Source organism: Saimiri boliviensis, chromosome X (assembly GCF_048565385.1).
Source record: "Saimiri boliviensis isolate mSaiBol1 chromosome X, mSaiBol1.pri, whole genome shotgun sequence".
NCBI classification, from domain to species: Eukaryota; Metazoa; Chordata; class Mammalia; order Primates; family Cebidae; genus Saimiri; species Saimiri boliviensis.
Window position 1 is genome coordinate 44,428,623 of NC_133470.1, and position 22,008 is coordinate 44,450,630.

General features: G+C 40.5%; 1 protein-coding gene across 5 annotated transcripts in view; it reads right to left on the reverse strand.

The window, feature by feature from the left end:
• Positions 1-22,008, reverse strand: part of ZNF182 (zinc finger protein 182) — a 38,525-nt gene that overhangs the window by 10,748 nt on the left and 5,769 nt on the right. For all 5 annotated transcript variants that reach the window (XM_010350173.2, XM_074391959.1, XM_010350172.2 and 2 more), the window contains 2 exons: positions 4,019-4,145; positions 3,682-3,771 (listed from right to left, as the gene is read on the reverse strand). In XM_010350173.2, the coding sequence (XP_010348475.1) occupies positions 3,682-3,771; positions 4,019-4,145 (217 nt within the window). The remainder of the gene's footprint in view (positions 1-3,681; positions 3,772-4,018; positions 4,146-22,008) is intronic.

Here is a 22,008-nt window from a genome sequence, read left to right on the forward strand (position 1 = left end):
GTATGAGTTTCATCACTTTGCTTCTTTTATAACAAAGAATGAGATGAGATCACTTTCTAAAAGAGAGGGAAAAACAAATTGGAGTGGAGGTTTGAAGGAAGCAATAAGCTGTTCTAAGACATGGAATCAAACCTAAGTGTCCATCAAAAAATATCAATGGATAAAGAAAATGTCAACTATTTATACAATGGAATACTGTTCAGCCATAAAAAAGAATTTAATACTGTCATTTGCAGCTAAATGGATAAGCCTGGAGGACATTATCTTAAGTGAAATAAGCCAGGCACAAAAAGACAAATACTGTATGATCTCACTTATATGTGGGAGCTAAAAGAGTTGATCTCGTAGAAGTAGAGAGCAGAATAGTGACCAGACACTGGGAGGTAAGGAGGGGAGGAGAGGATAGGGAAAGGTTGATAAATGGGTGCAAAGATACAGTTAGGTAGGAGGAATAAGTTTCAGTATTACATTGCACAGCAGGGTGTCTGTCATTAACAATAATACACTATATGTTTCAAAATAGCTAAAAGATTTTGAATGTTCTCACCACAAATAAACATTTGACATGATGAATATACTAATTTGATTATGACACACTGTATACATGTATCAAAACATCATACTATACTCTATAAATATGTATAATGTGTCAACTAAAAATAAAACTTATAAAAATTTTTTAAAACCTGTGCATAGTAGGAAATGAATAAAAATATACTCATATAGGCTCATGTTGTAAAAAATGATGGGAGAATAAACCTTTAAATTTTAATAAAGGTTATCTAGGAGGAAGGAAGGAAGGGAATAGAATGGAAAGGGAAAGAAGCTGGACTTCTCTGAGTACACCTTGTTTTCTATATTGGACTTTGGAACCAAGTAAGGATCCCTTAATAATAGTAAATATTCTTTCTTCTGCATTTCCTAATGACCATGCTGAAAAGTCTTGATTCTCAATGGCACCAAAATGATTACCTCAATTCATTTAACTCACTATATACAAACAACAGTCTCAAGAAAAATAGTAGCAATACTACTATCAGATGTAAGATCAATAAATTAAAAACCTTTAAGTCCAAATTTTGATTTGGAAATATTAATTTGAATATATGAGATATTTTTTTCTGTAAAAAACGTATACATAATAGTTCCACCTCTGTCAATGAAAAGGCCTCGAAACAATTCTCTAACCTCTAAATCATGGGCTTAAAATATTACTTTCCACTAAAAAGAACCAGGGCTCCTTGGAGAAATGGCCAATTCTAGGTCAGAGGCAGCAAATACACAAAAGGAGCCTGGGACATGTTTTAACAACAGAAAGCAAGGAAGCTACCAAAGACTCAGGAGTCAACTTGAGGGAGTTTCCACTGGCCAGAGATGGGACAGTGTCATGTGCAATATGGATAATAAGACAATGGATTAAAACATAGAAATGTATACATCCATAAGTCCACAAATGATTCACAAAAAAGATTGGTCACCTTTGGATGATGCTACAAAATCAATTCATTACTTTGAAAACTAGTAAATAAATGGAAAAGCTCAATCACTGAGCCTGTCTTTTCTGTATAATATGTAACTCATGATAGCCAAGTAATAGATGAGAAGCAATTTCTCTTTATAGAATTATTCCAGCTAATCAACAAGGAAGGCATTATAGAATATCACCATTTTACAATCACATGTGAATTAATGGATTTAAGCAGTAATCACCAAACCTGAATCTGATCCAGCCTCTACGTCAACCAACAAGAAACATAGAGAATTATGTTAAATTCTGCCATGAGGTATTTAATAGCAAAATCCAGAATGTGGAAAACAAAATTACAAATGACCCTTTTTATAGAATGACAAATTTACTTAAAAAAGAAATATTAGGGGAAAAAAAGAGAGATGGAGGGGAAGCATCTATAGACTGTAAGAGACAAGAATCTGAGTAGCTAAGAGCACACCCAGCAGCAGATCCTGATTTCTAAATACTATTACCCCTAATAGGAATCAGACATCCTTGGAGAAGTTGCTGATTCCAGGTCTGAAAAAGAGAATAAACAAGATACATCTGGAATATACATTTGTGCTAGAAAGTGAGGGACTGCTCAAAGAATGATAGGAATATGTCAAAAGGACAGAGGAGCCAGCCTGAAGAGACTCCTACTAGCCAAATTGAAGACAATTTGAACATGAAACTGAATAATGACTGCAATGTATAAGATATTGAAGAAATAAAAATTAACCATCTTAGGCTAGGTATGGTGGCTCACACCTGTAATCCCAGCACTTTGGGAGGCCAAGGTGGGCAGATCACCTGAGGTCAGGAGTTTGAGACCAGTCTAGCCAACATGGCAAAACCCTATCTTTACTAAAAATACAAAAATAAGCCAGCATAGTGGCACATGCCTGTAATCCCAGCTACTCAGGAGATTGAGGCAGGAGAATCACTTGAACCTGGGAGGCAGAGGTTGCAGTGAGCCGAGATCGTGCCACTGTATTCCAGCCTGGGTGACAGAGTGAGACTGTCTCAAAAAAAAAAAAAATCAACCATCTTGGTAATAACTGATTCAGGCAAGAATCATCAGTGAATGTTAAAAGCACCGGGTAAAAGTTTTTGAGGAACAGGGTATTCACACAGTTTGGCAGGTCCTCAAAACGTTAAACATACAGTTCCTTTTATACCACATGGTATAATTCCAATCCTATGTATCTACCCAAAAGAAATAAAATATATATATCACCACAAAAACCTGTATATGAATGTTCACAGCACCATTATCCATAACAACCAAAAAGTAGAAACAAGCAAAATGTCCATCAATTGATGAATAGACAAACAAAATGTGTTCTAGCCTAACAATGGAATTTTATTCCTCCATAAAAACAAATGAAGTACTGATACATGGTACAACATGGATGAACCTTGAAAACATGCCAAATGAAAGAAACTAGATATAAAAGGCCACATTTTGTCTGACTCCATGTAAATAAAATGTCCAGAATAGGCAAAACCATAGAGACAAAATAGATCAGTGGTTGCCAGGGAGTGAGGGGAAGAGGGAAGGGAGACTGACTGCTAGGGAGTAGGGTCTTCTTTTCAGTGTGATGAATATCTTCTAGAATTAGGTAGCGGTGATGGTTGCAGAACTCTGTGAATATACTAAAAACTACTGAATTGTATACTTTAAAAGGGTGAATTTATTGATAGGTGAATCATACCTCAATAAAGCTACTTTTAAAAACTAGATAACCAAGATGTTTTAAGAAAGCAAATCTAACAAATACCTAAACTGAACAAGAAGACTGGACTCAGGTTGTTCAACCTCGAATTAAAGCATTAGAGTCCAGGCTTGTGACTAATGTGGGCCTGGCCTCACATAAGTCAGTGACAGGTGAGAGTCATGAAAGTGGCAGGGCCAGGGGGTCGTGGCATTTAAAAGACACTTTCCTATGGTACAAAAGAATTGCACAGAAACTTGAAGGTAAGCACCAACTTAAGGAGAGTGATCTGGTGTATGGGGGACAGAGGGAGTATCAGTGTTGTGTCTGATGTGTTCATGTCCCTGGCCTCCAACAGTGCCAAGGGCCAGACCTTTTTCAAAGATATTCCTGAAAGCCCTGTCAGAGGGCCTCACCTCTGACTAATAGGGTGGAACTTCATGTCCCCAGAGCCTTGGTCAAAATTCCACATACCTGGAAAGCTCCAAAATGGGATTATTCCTTCTACCGGGCACTCTTCTACCTCCAACTTGAGGATGAGGTCTGGTTTAGTAACCTGCTGCCCTGTTGATGAGAAATGACAGTGATACTTCCTTGGCTTTCACAGCCTCTGAGACAGAAGTCGTTACATTTTGGGGGCAACACAAGGAACTTATTGCTTGACATAATGGTAAAGTCAAACCATTTAACCTGTGTTTTGAGCTCACAAACACTTTTTCAGGAGAGAAAAGGGGGAAACAGAGAAAGGAAATACCCCCCATTGGAAGCAGTAATCATAAATAGCAAGATCACCTAAGGAAGCCACTCTTACCCACAAAGACCAAGTTGCTGTAGGTCTCCAGCATCACGTCTCTGTACAGGGACCTCTGCAGTGGGTTCAGGTACTGCCACTCCTCCTGGGTGAAAGCCACAGCCACATCTTCAAATGTTACTAGCCCCTGTAATGGTACATTCCTTTTATTTTAACATGCTGACTACTATGTGATGAGGATAAAATGCAGGGGAATTTCTGATCGGCTTCCTGGTTCATCATGATGACTCAATACTAGATGTCTACTTCATATCAAGTTAGTGATCTACTTTGTGGGAGGATCACAAATCATGGTTAAAAAAAAAAAAAAAAAACTATTTCATTAAGTAAGAGAATATTTGAGACAATGTCGTATCAGCACAAGCACAGACAAACAGTCCAGTGGAACTAAAAAGACAATCTAAACATGTGTAGACACCTGATTTATGACAAAGTTGGCATGGTAAAGCAGTAGAGAGAAGATGACTTTTTCAATAAATGTGGATGGGTTATTAGGTATCTATATGGGGGAAAATGAAATTTAACCTCTCTAGCCATACATAAAAATCAGCTACAGGTAAATTGTAAATCTAATATGAGAGGTAAACAATAAAGTTTTTATAAAATAATATAGGAAAATGTTTTCATAAGCTTTGGAATAGGGAAGGAATTCTGTAACAAAACATGAAAAGCACTCCTCATAAAGGAAAAGACTTGTAAGTGTTATAAGATCAAAAGTACTACAATGAAAAGGCAAGCCACAGATGGGGAGATTACTTGCAATATTCATGAGGGATAAAGGTATTGTATCTAGAATATATAAAACAACCCCTTCAAATCAATAAGAAACACACACAAAAGAATGGACAAGAGAAGTGAATAGGTACTTCACTAAAAAGGAAAACCAAATGATCTATGAATATAAGATAAGGTACTCAACCCCATTAGCAATCAGGTAAGTGAAAAATTAAGCCACATTGAAACACCACTATGCACCTACAAGAAAGGTTATAATTAAACAGACTAAAATATTATGTTGAAATGAGAACTCTCACACACTATTAGCAGGAATATAAACTGGCATAATCGTTTTGGCAACAGTTTGGATTACTTACAAAGGTTAATGGTTTGCATATACCACGACCCAGCAATTCTACTCCTAGGTACACATCTTAGAGAAAATCATGCACATGTGCTCTAGAAAACAAGTATAGGGATGTTCATAGCAGCACTATTCTAATATTAAATCACAGATAAAACCCAAAAGCCCATCAACAGTAGAATGGGTAAACTGTGGCACAGTCATTCAATGGAATGTTGTAGAGTAACGAAAATGAATGAATTGCATATTATGAAGCAGGTTCACCCTGCACTCAAAAAATATGGAAGAAACTCTTTTTAACCCTGGGTTAGACAAGTATTTCTTAGATGTGACAGCAAAATTGAAAACACACTTATTAAGAGATTAAAAAGATACAGAATGGAAGAAAATATCTGCAACTCAAATATCTGGCAAGTAACTTGTATTGAGAATATATATATACACACATATGTAAAAAACTTCAAAGTTAAAACAAAGTGGGCCAAAGAGATACTTCACCATGGAAGATAAACAGATGGCAACTAAGCACATAAAAACATGCTCAACATCATTAGGCATGAGGGAACTGTAAATTAAAACCACAATGAGATACTACTACACATCTATTAGAATGGGGAAAAATCTGACAATACTAAGTGCTGGTGAGGATATAGAGCAACTGCACCTCTCTTGTCATAGGCAGAAATACAAAATGGCGCACAACCACTTTGGAAAACAATATTCCAATTGTTTATGAAGTTAAGCAAATACTACCATATAACCCTGCAATCCCACTCCCATGTTCATTTACCTCAGTGAAATACAAACTTATGTAAATCCAAAAGCCTGTACACGAACATTTATATAGCAGCTACATTTTTTAATCATCAAAACCTAGAAACATATCAAATGCTTTCCAACCATGGATAAGCAACTTGAAATTCTCCATACAATGTAATACCACTTGGCAATAAAAATGAGAGAACTAATGATTTGTGCAACAACATGGATGGACCTCAAATGTATTATGCTAAGTGAAAGAAGCCAGACTCAAAAGGCTGCATACTGTATGATTACATTTATGGGAAATGCAAAAAACTAAATGCCAAGACTGAAAATATGTATTTTCCTTGTCAACAATACTACTTCCCTGATCAGCAATACTGTACCTTTTGTCACATTTCAATGTGCTGGGAGGGTGACATGAAGGTGAACAACAGAAGCTTCATGGCTGGGACCCTCTGAGACCTCACCCTATGCATCACTCCCTTTGGTTGGTTCTACTTGTATCCTTTTGCTATAATAAAACTGTAATCATAAGTACATACTTTTCTGAGTTCTATGAGTCATTCTACCAAATTATTAAACCTGTGTATACTGAGAACCCTTAAGTTGAATCAAGTGTGGAAGAGGAAGTGGCATCACTTACCATCACCTCTAGTGACCCACTAGCAAAATTTTTGCTTCCTGTTCCCACAACATTATGTTCTGCCGGCCTATAGGTCTTAGCTCCAGAGAGAAGAATGCTGCCAGCAGGAGACACAACAATGATTCCATTAAACTGGAAGTTAAGATTGTTACCTGGCCACTTTGGGCACCTACTACCTGTGAGTCAACAGGCTACAAAGGGAGTAATAGCGTTGGCTGGGGTGATGACCCATACTATCAAGGTGAAATCAGTCTACTACTCCACAACAGAGGTAAGGAAGAGTATGTGTGGAATACAGGAGCTCCCTTAGGGTGTCTCTTAGTGTTACCATGCCCTGTGATTAAGGTCAGTGGGAAACTACAACAACCAAATCCAGGCAGGAATACAAATGGCCCAGACTCTTCAGGAATGAAGGTTTGGGTCACTCCACTGGGTAAAAAAAATCCACAACCCACTGAGGTGCTTGCTGAAGGCAAAGGGAAATACAGAATGGGTAGAAGAAGGTAGTTATCAATATCAGCTATGACCACGTGACCAATTGAAGAAATGAGGACTGTAATTGTCATGAGTATTTCCTCCTTATTTTGTTAAAAATATGTTCGTGCATGTTTACACCTGCACTAAGAAAATATCTTCATTTTATTTCCTTTTTCCTTTGCCATGTGACATAAGATTTACTGACTTCATATCAGCACTTAAGTTTTGTTAACTTTATGTAATGGCATTTAGGTTAAGAATTAGTGCACTTCCAGTTGTAGGATGGATAGCTGTATTATGTTAGCATAACATCATACAAATAAATCTTCAAATAAAAACAAATAAGATTTATTTGTGATTTCAGATGTGTATATTTTCAAGGTGACAAGGGATAGACTCACAATAGTTAATACTGAGTGTCAACTTGATTGGATTGAAAGATGCAAATTATCATTCCTAGGTGTGTCTGTGAGGGTGTTGCAGAGGAGATTAACGTTTGAGTCAACGGACTAGGAGAGGCAGACCCATCCTCAGTCTGGGTGGGTACTATCTAATCAGCTGCCAGGACAACTAGAATAAAGAGGGCAGAAGAAGGTGGGAGGAGCTGGCTTGCTGAGTCTTCCAACCTCATCTTTCTCCCATGCTGGATGCTTCCTGCCCTCAAATATCACATTCCAAGTTCTTCAGCTTTTGGACTCTTAGACTTACACGAGTGGTTTGCCAGGCCCTCTGGTTGCAGACTGAAGGCTGCACTGTCACCTTCCCTACTTCTGAGGTTTTGGGACTTGGACTGGCTTCCTTGCTCCTCAGCTTGCAGAAAACCTACTGTGGGACTTTACCTTGTGATTGTAAGTCAATACTCCTTAATAATATCCCCCTTATATATTCATCTATCCTATTAATTCTGTCCCTCTAGAGAACCTTGACCATTACAGAAGTCATTGCAACATAATATACGTAACGATTATAAAATGAAACAACATGTCAGAATTTAGACCAAACATACAAGACAAATCAGTAAATGTGATTAGGCCTTAAGAAGGCTTATTAAAATAAGACCTCCAGATTGACACAAGCAAGATCCAGCTGTATGTTGTATAGAAGAAATACAACTAAAACAAAGTGATTCAGAAAGTCTAAAAATTCAGATAGGCAATGGTCAACCAGACAAATAAATGGAAACAATAAGAAAGCAGAGGTTGAGATCCTGACATTATCCTTAGTCTAAAAATAAAAGTCATACAAACAAATTGTGTATAAGGATATTCAGTAGGTTGGTTTTCCACAGTGATGTGGGTGCAGCAATTCTGACTCTACTTTCTGTATATTGTAGACTCAACAAATGAGTGAATTATTGATGCTAGGAACCAATGCTCTCACTGTTAAAAAGGAAGGGAGATGCAAATATGCAATGAGGGATGACTAAGATTCCCAGGATCCTGTATGAACTCAAAGTATGTATATATGTGTGTGTGGTGTTCATGTGTACACATATATATGTAGACATACAGATGTAGATATATATGTATATACACACATCTTTTTCCACTGAAAGGGCCTAGAAGTAATGATGCCCCAGCAGCAATGAGCACAGCTAGTACCCAAATTTTGGTTCCTAAATATAATTATCCATTAACAGGAACAAGAGCTCCTTAGAGAAATGGGTGATTCCAGGGCTAAGGCAAGTAAAGTTAAAGATGAAGGCTGGAATATCTTGTGCCAGAAAATAAGAACGTGCTCAGCTTAGAAATGGACCAAACCTATCAAAGTCTTAAAATTCCACCGTTACGACTGACATAGTTTAGATATCTGTCCCCCCAAATCTTATGTTGAAACGTGATCCTGGTCAGATGCAGGGGCTCATGCTTGTAATCCCGGCACTTTGGGAGGCCAAGGTGGGCAGATCACTTGAGGTCAGGTGTTCGATACCAGCCTGGCCAACATGGTGAAACCCCATCTCTGCTTAAAATACAAAATTAGCTGGGTGTGGTGGCGTACACCTGTAATCCCAGCTACTCGGAAGGCTGAGGCATGAGAATTGCTTGAACTCAGGAAGTGGAGGTTGCAGTGAGCCAAGATCATGCCACTGCACTCCAGCCTGGGCAACAGAGTGAAAGACTGTCTCAAAAATGTGATCCCCAGTGTTAAAGGGAGGGCATGGTGGGAGGTGCTTGAGTAATGGGAATGGATCCTTCACGAATGGCTTGGTGCCATTCCTTTGGTGATGAGTGACTTTTTACTGTATTTGTTCAGACGAGATCCAGTTGTTAAAAAGAGTCTGGTACCTCCCTCCCCCACTCTTGCTCCCACTCTTGCCATGTGACATACCTGTTCCCTCTTTGCCTTCTACCATGAGGAGAAGCTTCCTGAGGCCTCACCAGATACAGATGCTGGTATCATGCTTCTTGTACAGCCTGCAGGACTGTGAGCCAAATAAACCTCTTTTCTTTATAATTTTTTGTAAAGAAAATGTTCAGAAAATTATAGGGGTGTGTTGAAAGGACACAAAAGCCAGCTTAAAGGGACTTTCACTGGCCAACTCAGGGACAACTGAGCATCGAAATAAATAATGACAGTAATATCCATTGAATAAAATAAAAACCCATAAAAGTAAAATAAAAATTTTCTATTCTTGATTATAAATAAATAAAGGAGATAAAGAAGCTCTGCCTCATAGGAAAATGACAATAAATACAGAAGTTAGAATAAATAAGAGTTAGAAAATTGTTATTTGGCAACCATCACAGTAACTGATTCAGGTAAGATTCATCAATGGATATTAATAAGTGAGAAGTTTGATGAAGAATGGGACATTTATGTAGCCTTAAAGTATCATCCACAAATTACTTATTAATTACAAAGGAAAAATAGTAATGTTACAGTAGAGAAACATGGCTAGTGAGAGAAACAAGGGATCAAAGTTAATATCATCAAAATTGAGACAAATTGGGCTGGGTGCAGTGGCTCACACCTGTAATCCCAGCACTTTGGGAGACCAAAGTGGACAGATCACTTGAGGCCAGGAGTTCAAGGCCAGCCTGGCCAACATGGTGAAACCCCATCTCTACCAAAAATACAAAAATTAGCCAGGCACAGTGGTACACACCTGTAATCTCAGTTACCTGGGAGGCTGAGGCACAAGAATTGATTGAACCCAGGAGGTGGAGGTTGCAGTGAGCTGAGATGGCACCACTACACTCCAGCCTGGGCAACAGAGTGAGACTCCATCTCAAAAAAAAAAGAAAAAAAGAAAAAGAGAGAGAGAGAGAGAGAGAGAGAGAGAGAGAGAGAGAAATTGACATCATATGCCCTGATGTGATACAACAAGGACACATCACTTATATTGCTTTCCTGTCAGAAATGTATAACCTCAATCAAACCATGAGAAAATATCAGACAAACCCAAAGTGAGGGACGTTCTACAATATGGATGGCCTGTGTGCTTTAAAAATGTCACAGACATGAAAAACAAAGAAATGCTGAGGAAGTCTTCCAGATTAAAATATAAAGACAACCACTGTGGAAGACAGTGTGGTGATTCCTCAAGGACCTAGAAATAGAAATTCCATTTGACCCAGCAATTCCATTACTGGGTATATATCCAAAGGATTATAAATCGTTCTACTCTAAGGTCACGTGCACACGAATGTTCATTGCAGCACTGTTTACAATAGCATAGACCTGGAACCAACCCAAATGCCCATCGATGATAGACTGGACAGGGAAAATGTGGCACATATACACCATGGAATACTACGCAGCCATAAAAAACGATGAGTTCGTGTCCTTTGTAGGGACATGGATCAACCTGGAAACCATCATTCTCAGCAAACTGACACAAGAACAGAAAATCAAACACCACATGTTCTCACTCATAGGTGGGTATTGAACAGTAAGAACATATGGACACAGGGAGGGGAGCACTACACACTGGGGTCTGTTGGGGGGAAATAGGGGAGGGACAGTGGGGGGTGGGGAGTTGGGGAGAGAGAGCATGGGGAGAAATGCCAGATATAGGTGAGGGGGAGGAAGGCAGCAAATCACACTGCCACGTGTGTACCTATGCAACAATCTTGCATGTTCTTAACATGTACCCCAAAACCTAAAATGCGATTTAAAAAAAATCACGAAATAAATAAATAAAATAAAATATAAAGACTATACACTGCATAACAGTATTATATCAATGTTAACTTGCTGAGCTGCTGAGTGTGTTCAGTGTAATTTAATGATATAGAAGAATGTCCTTGCTCTTAAGAAACTGAGGAGTCCAGCTCCAGGGCTAAAACTCTACGTGTGATTTTTAAGGCCTGACCAATGACAATTACAAAGACTTCAACTGTCAGGCTTTATAGGAGAAATCTGCCCCCACATCAGACTTGGAATATACAGCCAAGACATGACAGTCTCTAAAGAGACTTAGAATCCAGGACTCAGGCCCCTCTGGCCAGCCCTGCTCTTACAAATATCTGTATTCCTACGCCAGGCACCTTCACTGGAGAACGATGATCATTAATTCAAATTTCTTGGTTTGTTCATGCCACTCCTGCTGATTATTGAGCCAGACCAGAGTAGCCTTCCTCAGGAAGTCAGGTCAACTGGTCCACAACAAAATCCATATCATAGCTGACAAATTCTCAGGCATTAAGAAAAAAAAAAAACAGCTACTGCTAAAATAATAAAAATTAATTACCAACATCTACAAATACATTTTTTCTGATATCTACAATATCAATAAAAATACTAATCAGGCACCCTCCCCTAAACAATCTGGGCAAGAGCTTTCCTCCAAAATCTGGGCCTGGTTACTCAATAATGGGATCTCACAATAAGAGATTGATAGGCTTCTCACTAAAAAATTAAGAGACAGGTACTGGGCTGCACAGGGCTCAACATACAGCCCCACTAGGGTCTGCACAGTGATGACTAATATAAAGACTATCTGAAGTGGCTAGCAGGAGTAAGGTGTCATTATGCCATTGTGTCTGCCATTAACTATCAAACTGTCACCCCCAAAATAAATGCATACATATGTGTGTATGTAGAAATGCACAGAAAACACATGGACACACACACACATATTTACACAGAAATAAAGTAAAAATAAATGTGGGAAAAGGTCAAAAACTGGTGAATCTAGACGAAAGGTATACAATTATTCATTGCACTTTTCTTGAAACTTCTCTACAGGAAATAGCTAGCACATGTGGGAATTTGGTCAACCTCATTAATAAATAAATGAAAATGAGAAATCAACCATCAATTATATGAATGGCAAGGTTTAAAAACACTGATAACACATGCTTGTGGCGACAATATTCAGAAACAAGCATTCTGTTGCACTCCTGGTGACAGCATGACCTTGTTAAGCCTTTTTAGAAGAGAATTTGGCCATCTTCTTAAAAATTATAACAATTTCTTTATTTCAGCAATTCCAGTTATAGGAATCTGTCCTACAGAAATGTCTCCACAAGAATACAGACATGCACATTCATTCCCTTCCTAACTTTCGTGATACAACAAAAGTGAAAACAACCCAAAATTCTATCAATAAGGGACCAAATAAAATAAAAATGATGGTTTATGCTTAAATTATAACTGTTACGGGTTGAATTATGTCCCTCCAAAATTCATATGTTGAGATCCTAACCCCCAATGTGACTGTATATAGAAAGAGAGCCTTTAAGAAGGTAATTAAGGTTAAATAAGGCCATAAGGGCACGTCCCTCACCCAAGAGGACTAGTGTCCTTTTAAGAATAGAAAAAGATGCCAGAGCTCCCTCTCTCTCTCCCTGCACCCAAAGAAGAAAGGCCATGTGAGGCCACAGTGAGAAGGCAGCCCTCGGCAAGCCAGGAAGAGCAGCCTACTGGTGCCTTGATCCCGGACTTCCAGCCACCACAGCTGTGAGAACACAGATTTCTGTTGTTTAAACCACCCAATCTCTGGTATTCTGTAATGGCAGCCTGAAATGACTAATACAATAATCTTGTGCAATTGTTAAGAAGGAAAAGGTGACCATACTTTGGTTACTCATTTGATGAGTATTTGTTAAATTACCATACAGTGAAAACCACAAGGTAGCAAACTGTATATTTACAAGCCTTCTTTGTTTCAAAGAAACGGACATTAGATAGAAATGGTAGATTTCTAGTCCTGACATGATGGCAGACACTGCTCTTTCAATGCTCTTCCCCACTAAGCACAACTACAAACCCTAGAAGTGATGCAAGAGACAACCAAAGGAGGACTTTGAAAGGAGGAAAGTGGAAAGCACACAGGTTAAGGACCCGAGGACTTAAACAGTGGCAGGACATCTCATGATGCCCCCCATCCCAACACTGGAAGGCAACCTAGGCTCATGTCTCTAAACCCCTAACCTAGCAACAGAACACAGCTCAGGTAGTCTCTGTCTTCCCCCAAATCAGCAGGAGTCCTTTCAACAACAAGCCTGTGACACCAGCAAAAGAGATTAATCTGGAGCCTTGTTGACAAAAAGCAGCCAGTGGAAGTGCTTTTCTTCCCCACTGAGCCTGAGACTTCCCTCCCCTATCTAGACACTCCCTCTCCACTTCAAGACACCTGGCAGTCAGACAGAACAGCAGGGATACCCACACAACAAGCACCCAGTCAGGAAATGCTCTTCATCTCTGCTGGCCAAAGAACCAGCTCTCTCACCCAGAGAACAGACACCACGCAGATGCAGCAGGAGGAAACTGGACACAACACGCACCCAGCCAAGGAAGCACTGTTTGTCCCCCACGTAGTGAATTCCTGGAATTTTATGTTGCCTTAGCATCCACTTTGAATATAAGTTGTACTTTCTTATACAAGAAGCAGGACTCAGTCATCCTTGACATGGTCTCCAGTTCTCCACCTCCACCCTGTTTCTCAATGTGGTTGACTCAGATATCAGCCTTATACAATCGCCTACTGGGGACCACCTCCCTAGGGGACAGCTAGACACAACCTACTTGACTTGCCCCTCTTCTGATCCCCACACCCCGCATGGACTGCACAGCTATGCCGCAGTGACCACCTCCTAGTGACAGCGTGACTCTATGGAACTTGTGCCTGCTTGCTCTAAACTCACCAGTTAAAACTCTCCATGGGAAAGCTGCTTGGGTAATGCCCTAGATTTCAAAAAAGGCTTCACCCCACAGGTCTGTCCTCCCGTACCCCTCTCTGTCCTCACTTGCTGGCTAAGCGTGTGTGTCGTGGACAGCTTCCTGTGTCCCACTGGCCCTGCGAGGTGTGCTACCCTCTTCCACTTGGACCTGTAAGGAATACGCTGCCTCCGTGACTTCCCGTGTTCTGTTGAGTTGCCTCCTCTGCGTCTCACCTGCCCCACAGATGCCCCACCTGAAACTAACTTCTCTCCTGGTCAGGCTTCTCCTGGAGAGTAGCTATCTCGGTAGGAGTAAAGTGGACCCAGATCAGACCAGAGGTACAAGGGTGTCTGCCAGGTTTCCTGGGAGAGGGATACCTGGTCGTGGGTCAGACACAGGCACTAAGCTGCCCACCAGGATAAAGAAGAATCCTCTGAAAGGCACATTTGTAAATACCTGCAACCACATTCCCTGGAGCCCCACCAGGATGGGGTTAGAATTTAAAGCCAAGCACATGATTAGAGGGTTAGAACTTTCAGGCCCCCCCCCAGACCTCTGGGGAGGTGAAAGGGGCTACAGACTGAGTTAATCACCAATGGGCAGTGATTTAATCAATCGTGCCCTTGTAATGGAACTACCATAGAAACCCCTCAATGGCAAGGGTAGGGAGCTTCCAGGTTAGTGAACACACTGTGTTGCAAGGGTAGCACACACAGAGAGGCCACAGAAGGAAGCTCTGCACCCTCCCATATACTGCTTTACAGAACTATTCCATTTGATTGTTCCTGAGTGGTAGCCATCATAACAAACTAATAATCATAAGTGCTTTCCTGAGTTCTGTGAGTTGTTCTAACAAATTACTGAACCTGAAGGGTACATGGGAATCCCTGAATTTGTAGTCAACCAGGCAGAAATGCAGGCAGCCTGGGCATCTGAAGTGAAGTAGTCTTGTGGGAATGAACCCTTAGCTTGGAGGTTCTGCACTAATTCTGGTACATACGTAGGAATTTGGGGAGGACACAATTCAGCCCAGTAACAATTTACAAAGACTTAAAGCAGCCAACACAAAAATGCTCCCAGGATTGCAAGTTCTCCTGAGACAAAAAACATCTCAGCCAAGAAACAGATGTTATAAAAAAGAGAACAAAATGGAGATTATAAAACCAAAAAATACCACGAGCAAATAAAAACTCACTGAATGAGATCAATAGTTTAGTGGTGATGACAAAGAACAGAATCAATGAACCTCAGAAAAGATCAATAGAATTTACTCAATCTGAAAAACAAGAAAAAAAAAAAAAAACCTGAAAAAAAATGAACAGACTTTCAGGAACACATGGGACTATATCAGAAAATACAAATTCTTATCACTGCTATTCCAGAAGGAGATGAAGAGAAACAGAATGTGGTTACAAGAGTATTCGTAGAAATAATACCTGAAAACTTCTCAAATTTGGCAAAATACATAAACCTACAGATTCAAGAAGTTGACCAAATCCATAATTCACGCCAAGACATGGAAAAATTAAGGTTCTGAAAACTACAGAAACAGAAAAAATTTTGAAAGCAACCAGAGAAAAACAATGCATTACCTACAGGTAAAAAATCAAAACCAAAAATCAACAATGACAACAAAAAAACAATTTGAATGATAGCAGATTTCTCATCAGAAACCATGGAGGCTAGAAAGAAGTGGCATAATATTTTTCAAGTGTTAAAGAAAAAATGTCTACCACCAATTCTATATCTGGCAAATTTATCCTTCAGGAATGAAGGGGAAATTAAGACACTCTCAGGTGAAGGAAAACCAAAAGAATTTGTCTCTGGAAGACGTACTCTTAAGAAAATGCATAGAGGAAGTTCTTCTAACACAAGGGAAGTGATAAAAGAACCAGGAACAACAGAAACAGCAGAAAAATGACCAATTCGACATAAATGCCTAGGGAAGAGAAAGGGAATCAGAGGAAGGAGTGGAAAGAGAAAGAATGAGAGACAAACTTCCCTAGGGACATTTAGCAAACTGTGAAGATGAGTCCCCTCCTCTCCAGAGAGTGATTTAACCAATCATGCTTTTTTTAGTGTGTAAGATGGAGTCTCGCTCCGTTGCCCAGGCTAGAGGATAGTGACACGATCTTGGCTCACTGCAACTTCCGCCTCCCAGGTTCAAGCAATTCTCCTGCCTCAGCCTCCCAAGTAGCTGGGATTACAGGCGCACGCCACCACATCCAACTAATTTTTGTATTCTTAGTACAGACGGGGTTTTGCCATGTTGGTCAGGCTGGTCTTGAACTCCTAACCTCAGGTGATCCACCTGCCTTGGCCTCCCAAAGTGCTGGGATTACAGGTATGAGCCACCGTGTGTGGCCAATCATGCCCTTTTATAGTCACATCTTTTTTACGTTCCTGAGTAGTTTGGATTTTTATAGGGTACAACTGTTCCATGTGCAATGAGAAAGAGTTCCATTTCTTTTATAAGACCAGCAGAAGAGAAAAAACTCCCACAATGAAACTACAATAAAAAGATATGTGAGCGCACAGCCAACCCTCCCACTGCTTGCAGAATCTGCCTGGCAGTTCAGCAGTATGGCAACTATGGTTTGTCAAAGGACCACAGTGATGAGGGTAAAAAGCAGCAGAGATGGCAGACACGTTTGGTGTGGTGCCTCCTGGCTGGTGCTAGGCAGCTGAAGCACACAGGTACATACCTGGGATCTTGGTCCTGTGGGCAGTGTGGTATTGAGGGAATAAATTCTCTTTCCAGGTCCACAAGGGGGTGTAATTTCAAAGGCAAGAACTTCCCAGCGCCATAACCTTGACCCCTACTCCATCTGGGGTCTTAAAGGTCTTTGTTTTAATTTTCACGCACACGGGAAGAATCAAAGGTCAATCACTCCAGCAGAAGTTTAAAGGAACTCCTTTCATTGGCCAGGGGCTTGGATAAGGTGGGAATTCCTCCTAGGTTAAAAGTTCCCTTCTTCCTCACCTCCTTAGATTCCCTCTCTGGGGTCCCCTTCCACTCAGTGTGGAAGCTGCTTTCCCTCTCTGGGATTCCATACTTGGGTCCCCTTCCACAATCCTCATGGAAGCTTTCTCTCTCTCATCTTTTTCTCTCTCTCTTTCTCTCTGCCTAAATAAATAACTTTCTGCAAAAACTCTCTGGGGTCCAATATTTACTTGCGAGCATACTGCGCCGTGGTCTCCTCTGCCATTCTTGGGTGATTGAGAGACCACAAGCCTGGAAAAACATCCTCCTAGGGGAGCTGAGCGCTCCCCTGTATCCTAATACCCGAAAACAGTGCGTCCCAAGTAAGGTGGAGGAAGCCCATTCTACCCTGTCTTTCTCACTGAATACAAGAATAGAGCTTGGACAGAGGCCGGGCGCGGTGGCTCACGCCTGTAATCCCAGCACTTTGGGTGGCCAAGGCAGGTGGATCACCTGAGGTCAGGAGTTTGAGACCAGCCTGGCCAACATGGTGAAACCCCATCTCTAATAAAAATACAAAAATTAGCCGGGTGTGGTGACGGGCGCCTGTAATCCCAGCTACTCTGGAGGCTGAGGCAGGAGAATCATCTCAATCTGGGAGGCAGAGATTGCAGTGAGCCAAGACTACACCATTGCATTCCAGCCTGGATGACAGAGCGAGACTCTTGTCTCAAAAAGAAAAAAAAAAAACTTGGACAGAATCCATAATTAGCAGTTTTATGACTCTGAAAAGTAAAAAAAATAATAATAATAAAAAATAAAAGAGCAGGTAGATTATGGGAAAAGGTCAGAATTTAAAGTACCGCTAAATGGACTGTGAGTTTGCCATTTATTCTCTGGTATCTCCTGGTCCAGGATCAAGGCATCGTCAAACCAAGAATAGAGCACTGAGACACAGAAGGAGAGAGAGAGAGATCTCAAGAAGCAGCCCTCTAGATCTGGCTTGAAGAGTGGTCAAGAGAACAGGGCACAGCTGGGGGAAGTGTGCAGCATAGCACAGTAAGTGGAGTCTCAGTTTTCTGTCAGGAGGAGGGACAAGGAGAGCCCCAGGGAACCAAGAAGTACACGGGAGATCATGGAGCAGAGTTCACCCCATAAAATCATTTATCCACTCCTGGGCTCACCCTCAAGCTGTACATGGATAGAGCTAATCCTACACAGAAAAGTGAACACTTTGAGAACTGAACTAAGGAACAAATCACTGTCTGCCTATGTCCCAGAATGGCCACAGGGTTGCACACAGACAGGACAGGTCTGAATGGCACTGCATAGGTCTGAAAACAATTGACATCGAAACCACAAACCACAGAAGGCTGATTAGAACTTGCAGCCTGAACTCAACCAGGCTGCCTGCCTATCACAAACAAAAACATCAACTTTCTCCTCAGGATTTCAATATAACCCCGTCTCATAACATCATCTTCAAAATGTCCAGGACACGATCCAAAATTACATGGTACACAAAGAACCAATCAAATCTCAATTCACATGACAGAAAACAACCAACAAACACCATCACTGAGATTACACAGATGTTGGAATTATTTCAGAAAGTCTTTAAAGTAGGTATTATAAAAATGCCCCAAGAAGTAAGGGCAAACACTCTGAGAACCAACAGAAAAATAGAAAGATTCACCAAAGAAACAGAATATATAAAGAAGAACCAGCCAGGCATGGTGGCTCACGCCTGTAATTCTAGCACTTTGGGAGGCCAAGGTAGGCAGATCACAAGGTAAGGAGTTTGAGACCAGCCTGGCCAATATGGTAAAACCCATATCTATTAAAAATTAGCTAGGCATGGTGGTGCACACTTGTAGTCCCAGCTACTTGGGAGGCTGAGGCAGAAGAATCACTTGAACCCAGGAGGCAGTGGTTGCAGTGAGTCGAGATTGCACCACTGCATTCCAGCCTGGGCGACAGAGTGAAACCCCATCTCAAAAAAAAAAAAAAAAAAGCACCAAATGAAAGTTTTGAAACTGAAATAAATCCCCAAATCCCCACTTGATGGACTCAACACAACACTGATAACAGAGAAAAGGGCAAGTAAACTTCAAGGTAAACCAATAAAAATTACCTAATCCAAAAAATAGAAAAAAACACTGCAAAAACATGAACAGATTCTGGAACCTGTGGGACAATACCAAAGGGTCCAAAATTCGTCTCATCAGAGCTCCAGAGAGGACAAAGAGGATCGTACAGAAAAATATCTGGAAGAAATAATTCCTGAACACTTCCCCAAATTTGGCAAAAGACAAAAATCTGTATGTTCAAGAGGCTCAGCAAGTCCTAAACAGGATAACCCCAAAGAAATCCACACTCAGAAACATCATAATCAAAGTGCTGCAAACTAAGGGCAAGTGAAAAACAGCATATTATTTACAGGAGAACAACTATTTAAATGACTGTGCATTTCTCATGAGAAACCAGGGCATGTAGAAGTGGAACAGCATTGTGAAAGTTCCAAAAGAAAACAACAGTCCACTGAAAAATCTATATGCTGTAAAAATCTCCTTCAGAAATGAAGGTGAAATGAAGACCTTCTCAAGGAAGGAAAACCAAGACTGTGTTGCCAGCAGACTTGCTCTGAAACAACTGCCAAAGGCAGTTCTTCACAACAGGCAATTGATACCGGAAGGAAACTTAGATTGTAAACAGTGAAGGCAGAACATCAAAGTGGTAAAAATCTGGGTAAATAGAATAGATTATCCTTCTCTTGAGTTCTTTAAAATACATTTGACAGTTGGAAGAGAAGTAACATTTTCTGGTAGAATTTTCAATGTATGCAGAAGTAATATTAACACACAAGACAACAAAACATAAGGGGAGGGGGAAAAGGGACTTAGAAGACGGTAACATTCACACACTCCACTTAAAGAGGTAAAATACTGATTCTAAGCATATTGTGTAAACTTAAATATACACAGTAATTTGCAGGGCAATCACCAAAAAAACTATGTAACTCTGTAAATAGATATAGTAAAAAATACAACAGACAAATAAAAATGTAATCTAAGAAAATGTTCAGATAACCCAAAAGAAGGCAGAAAATGAGAAACAGAGAAGCAAAAAGGGAGAAAAACTAGAAAACGAATAATAAAGCGATAAATACCTAAATCCAAGTGTATCAATAATTACATTAAATGTCAACGGACTGAATGTACCAATTAAAAGAAAAGAAATTCTCAAAATGGATTTTAAAAATATTACCCAACTGTTATGGACTGACAAATTCGTATACTGAATCTCCAAACCCCAATGTGACTGTATTTAGAGACTGGGCCTTTATAGAGATAATTAAGGTTAAATGAGGTCATAAGGATGGGGCCCTAACCCAGCAGAACTGGTGTACATATAAGAAAAATGGACACCAGAGCTTGCTGTGTGTGTGAGCAGAGGAAAGGCCATGTGAGAACAAAGCAACAAGGTGGCCATCTGCAAGCCAGAAAGAATGCCTGTGGCTAAAATCAAACCAGTCAGTACCTTGATCCAGGACTTCCCAGCTTCTGGAACTATGAGAAAATTAATGTTGTTTAACCCACCCAATCTGTAGTACTTTGCTATGGCAGCCCAAACAGACTAATATACCCAGCTACGTGCTGTCTAAAAGAATATACTGGCCAGGCAAGGTGGCTCATGCCTGTGATCCCAGCACTTGGGAGATCAAGGTAGGTGGATCACCTGACCCCAGGAGTTTGAGACCTGCCTGGAGACATGGCAAAACCCCATCTCTACAAAAAATTAGCTGGTTGTGGTGGTGTACACCTGTGGTCCCAGCTACTTGGGAGGCTGAGGTGGGAGGATCACTTGAGCCCAGGAGGTCAAGGCTGCAGTGAGCCAAGATCATGCCACTGTACTCCAGCCTGGGTGACAGAGGGAGATCTGGAAAAAAAAAAAAAAAAAAAAAAAAAAAAAAAAAAAAAAAAAACTTCAAATATAATAATACAGGTAGGATAAAAGTAAGAACGGAAAAAAGTATACCATTGAAAAGCCAATGAAAGGAAAACTGGAGTGACCATATTTAAGAACAGCCGAAGTAGACTTCAGAGCCAAAACTCATCCAGGATGATTAATGACATAAGGATACAAAAATTCACCAGGTGGGCACGATGGCTCATGCTTGTAATCCCAGCACTTTGGGAGGCCAAGGCAGGCAGATCACTTGAGGCCAGGAGTTCGAGATCAGCGTGGCCAACATGGCGAACCCCTGTCTCTACTAAAATACAAAAATTAGCTGGGCGTGGTGGCAAGCACCTGTAATCCTAGCTACTTGGGAGGCTGAGGCAGGAGAATTGCTTGACTCTGGGAAGTGGAGTTTGCAGTGAGCAAGATGGCACCACTACACTCTAGCCTGGGTGACAGAGCAAGACTCCATCTCAAAACAAAAAAAAACATCAATTCACCAAAAAGATACAACACTCCTAAAAGTGTATGCCTCTAACAACAGAGCTTCAAAATATATGAAGGAAAACTGATAAAACTGACAGGAGAAATAGGCAAATCTGCAATAATAACTGTATACTCAATATTCCTTTCTCAGTAACTGATAAAACCAGTAGACAGAAAATCAGCAAGAATACAGAAGTAAACACCATCAACCAACTGTATGCAATTAAGATATAAAACACTCCACCATGAAAGAACAGAACATACATTCTTTTCTTTTCTTTTTTTTGGAGTCAGAGTCTCACTCTGTTGCCCAGGCTGGAGCACAGTGGTGTGCTGTCAGCTCACCGCAACTTCCTTGAACCTGGGAGGTTCAAGGTTCGCTTGAACCTGGGAGGCAGAAGTTGTAGTGAGCCGAGCAGCCTGGGCAACAAATAAGACTCTGTCTCAAAAAAAAAAAAAAAAAAAAGAGAAGAAGAAGGAAATTCTGCCATTTGTAACAATGGATGAACCTGGGGGACATTATGCTAAGTAAAATAAGCCCGGCACAG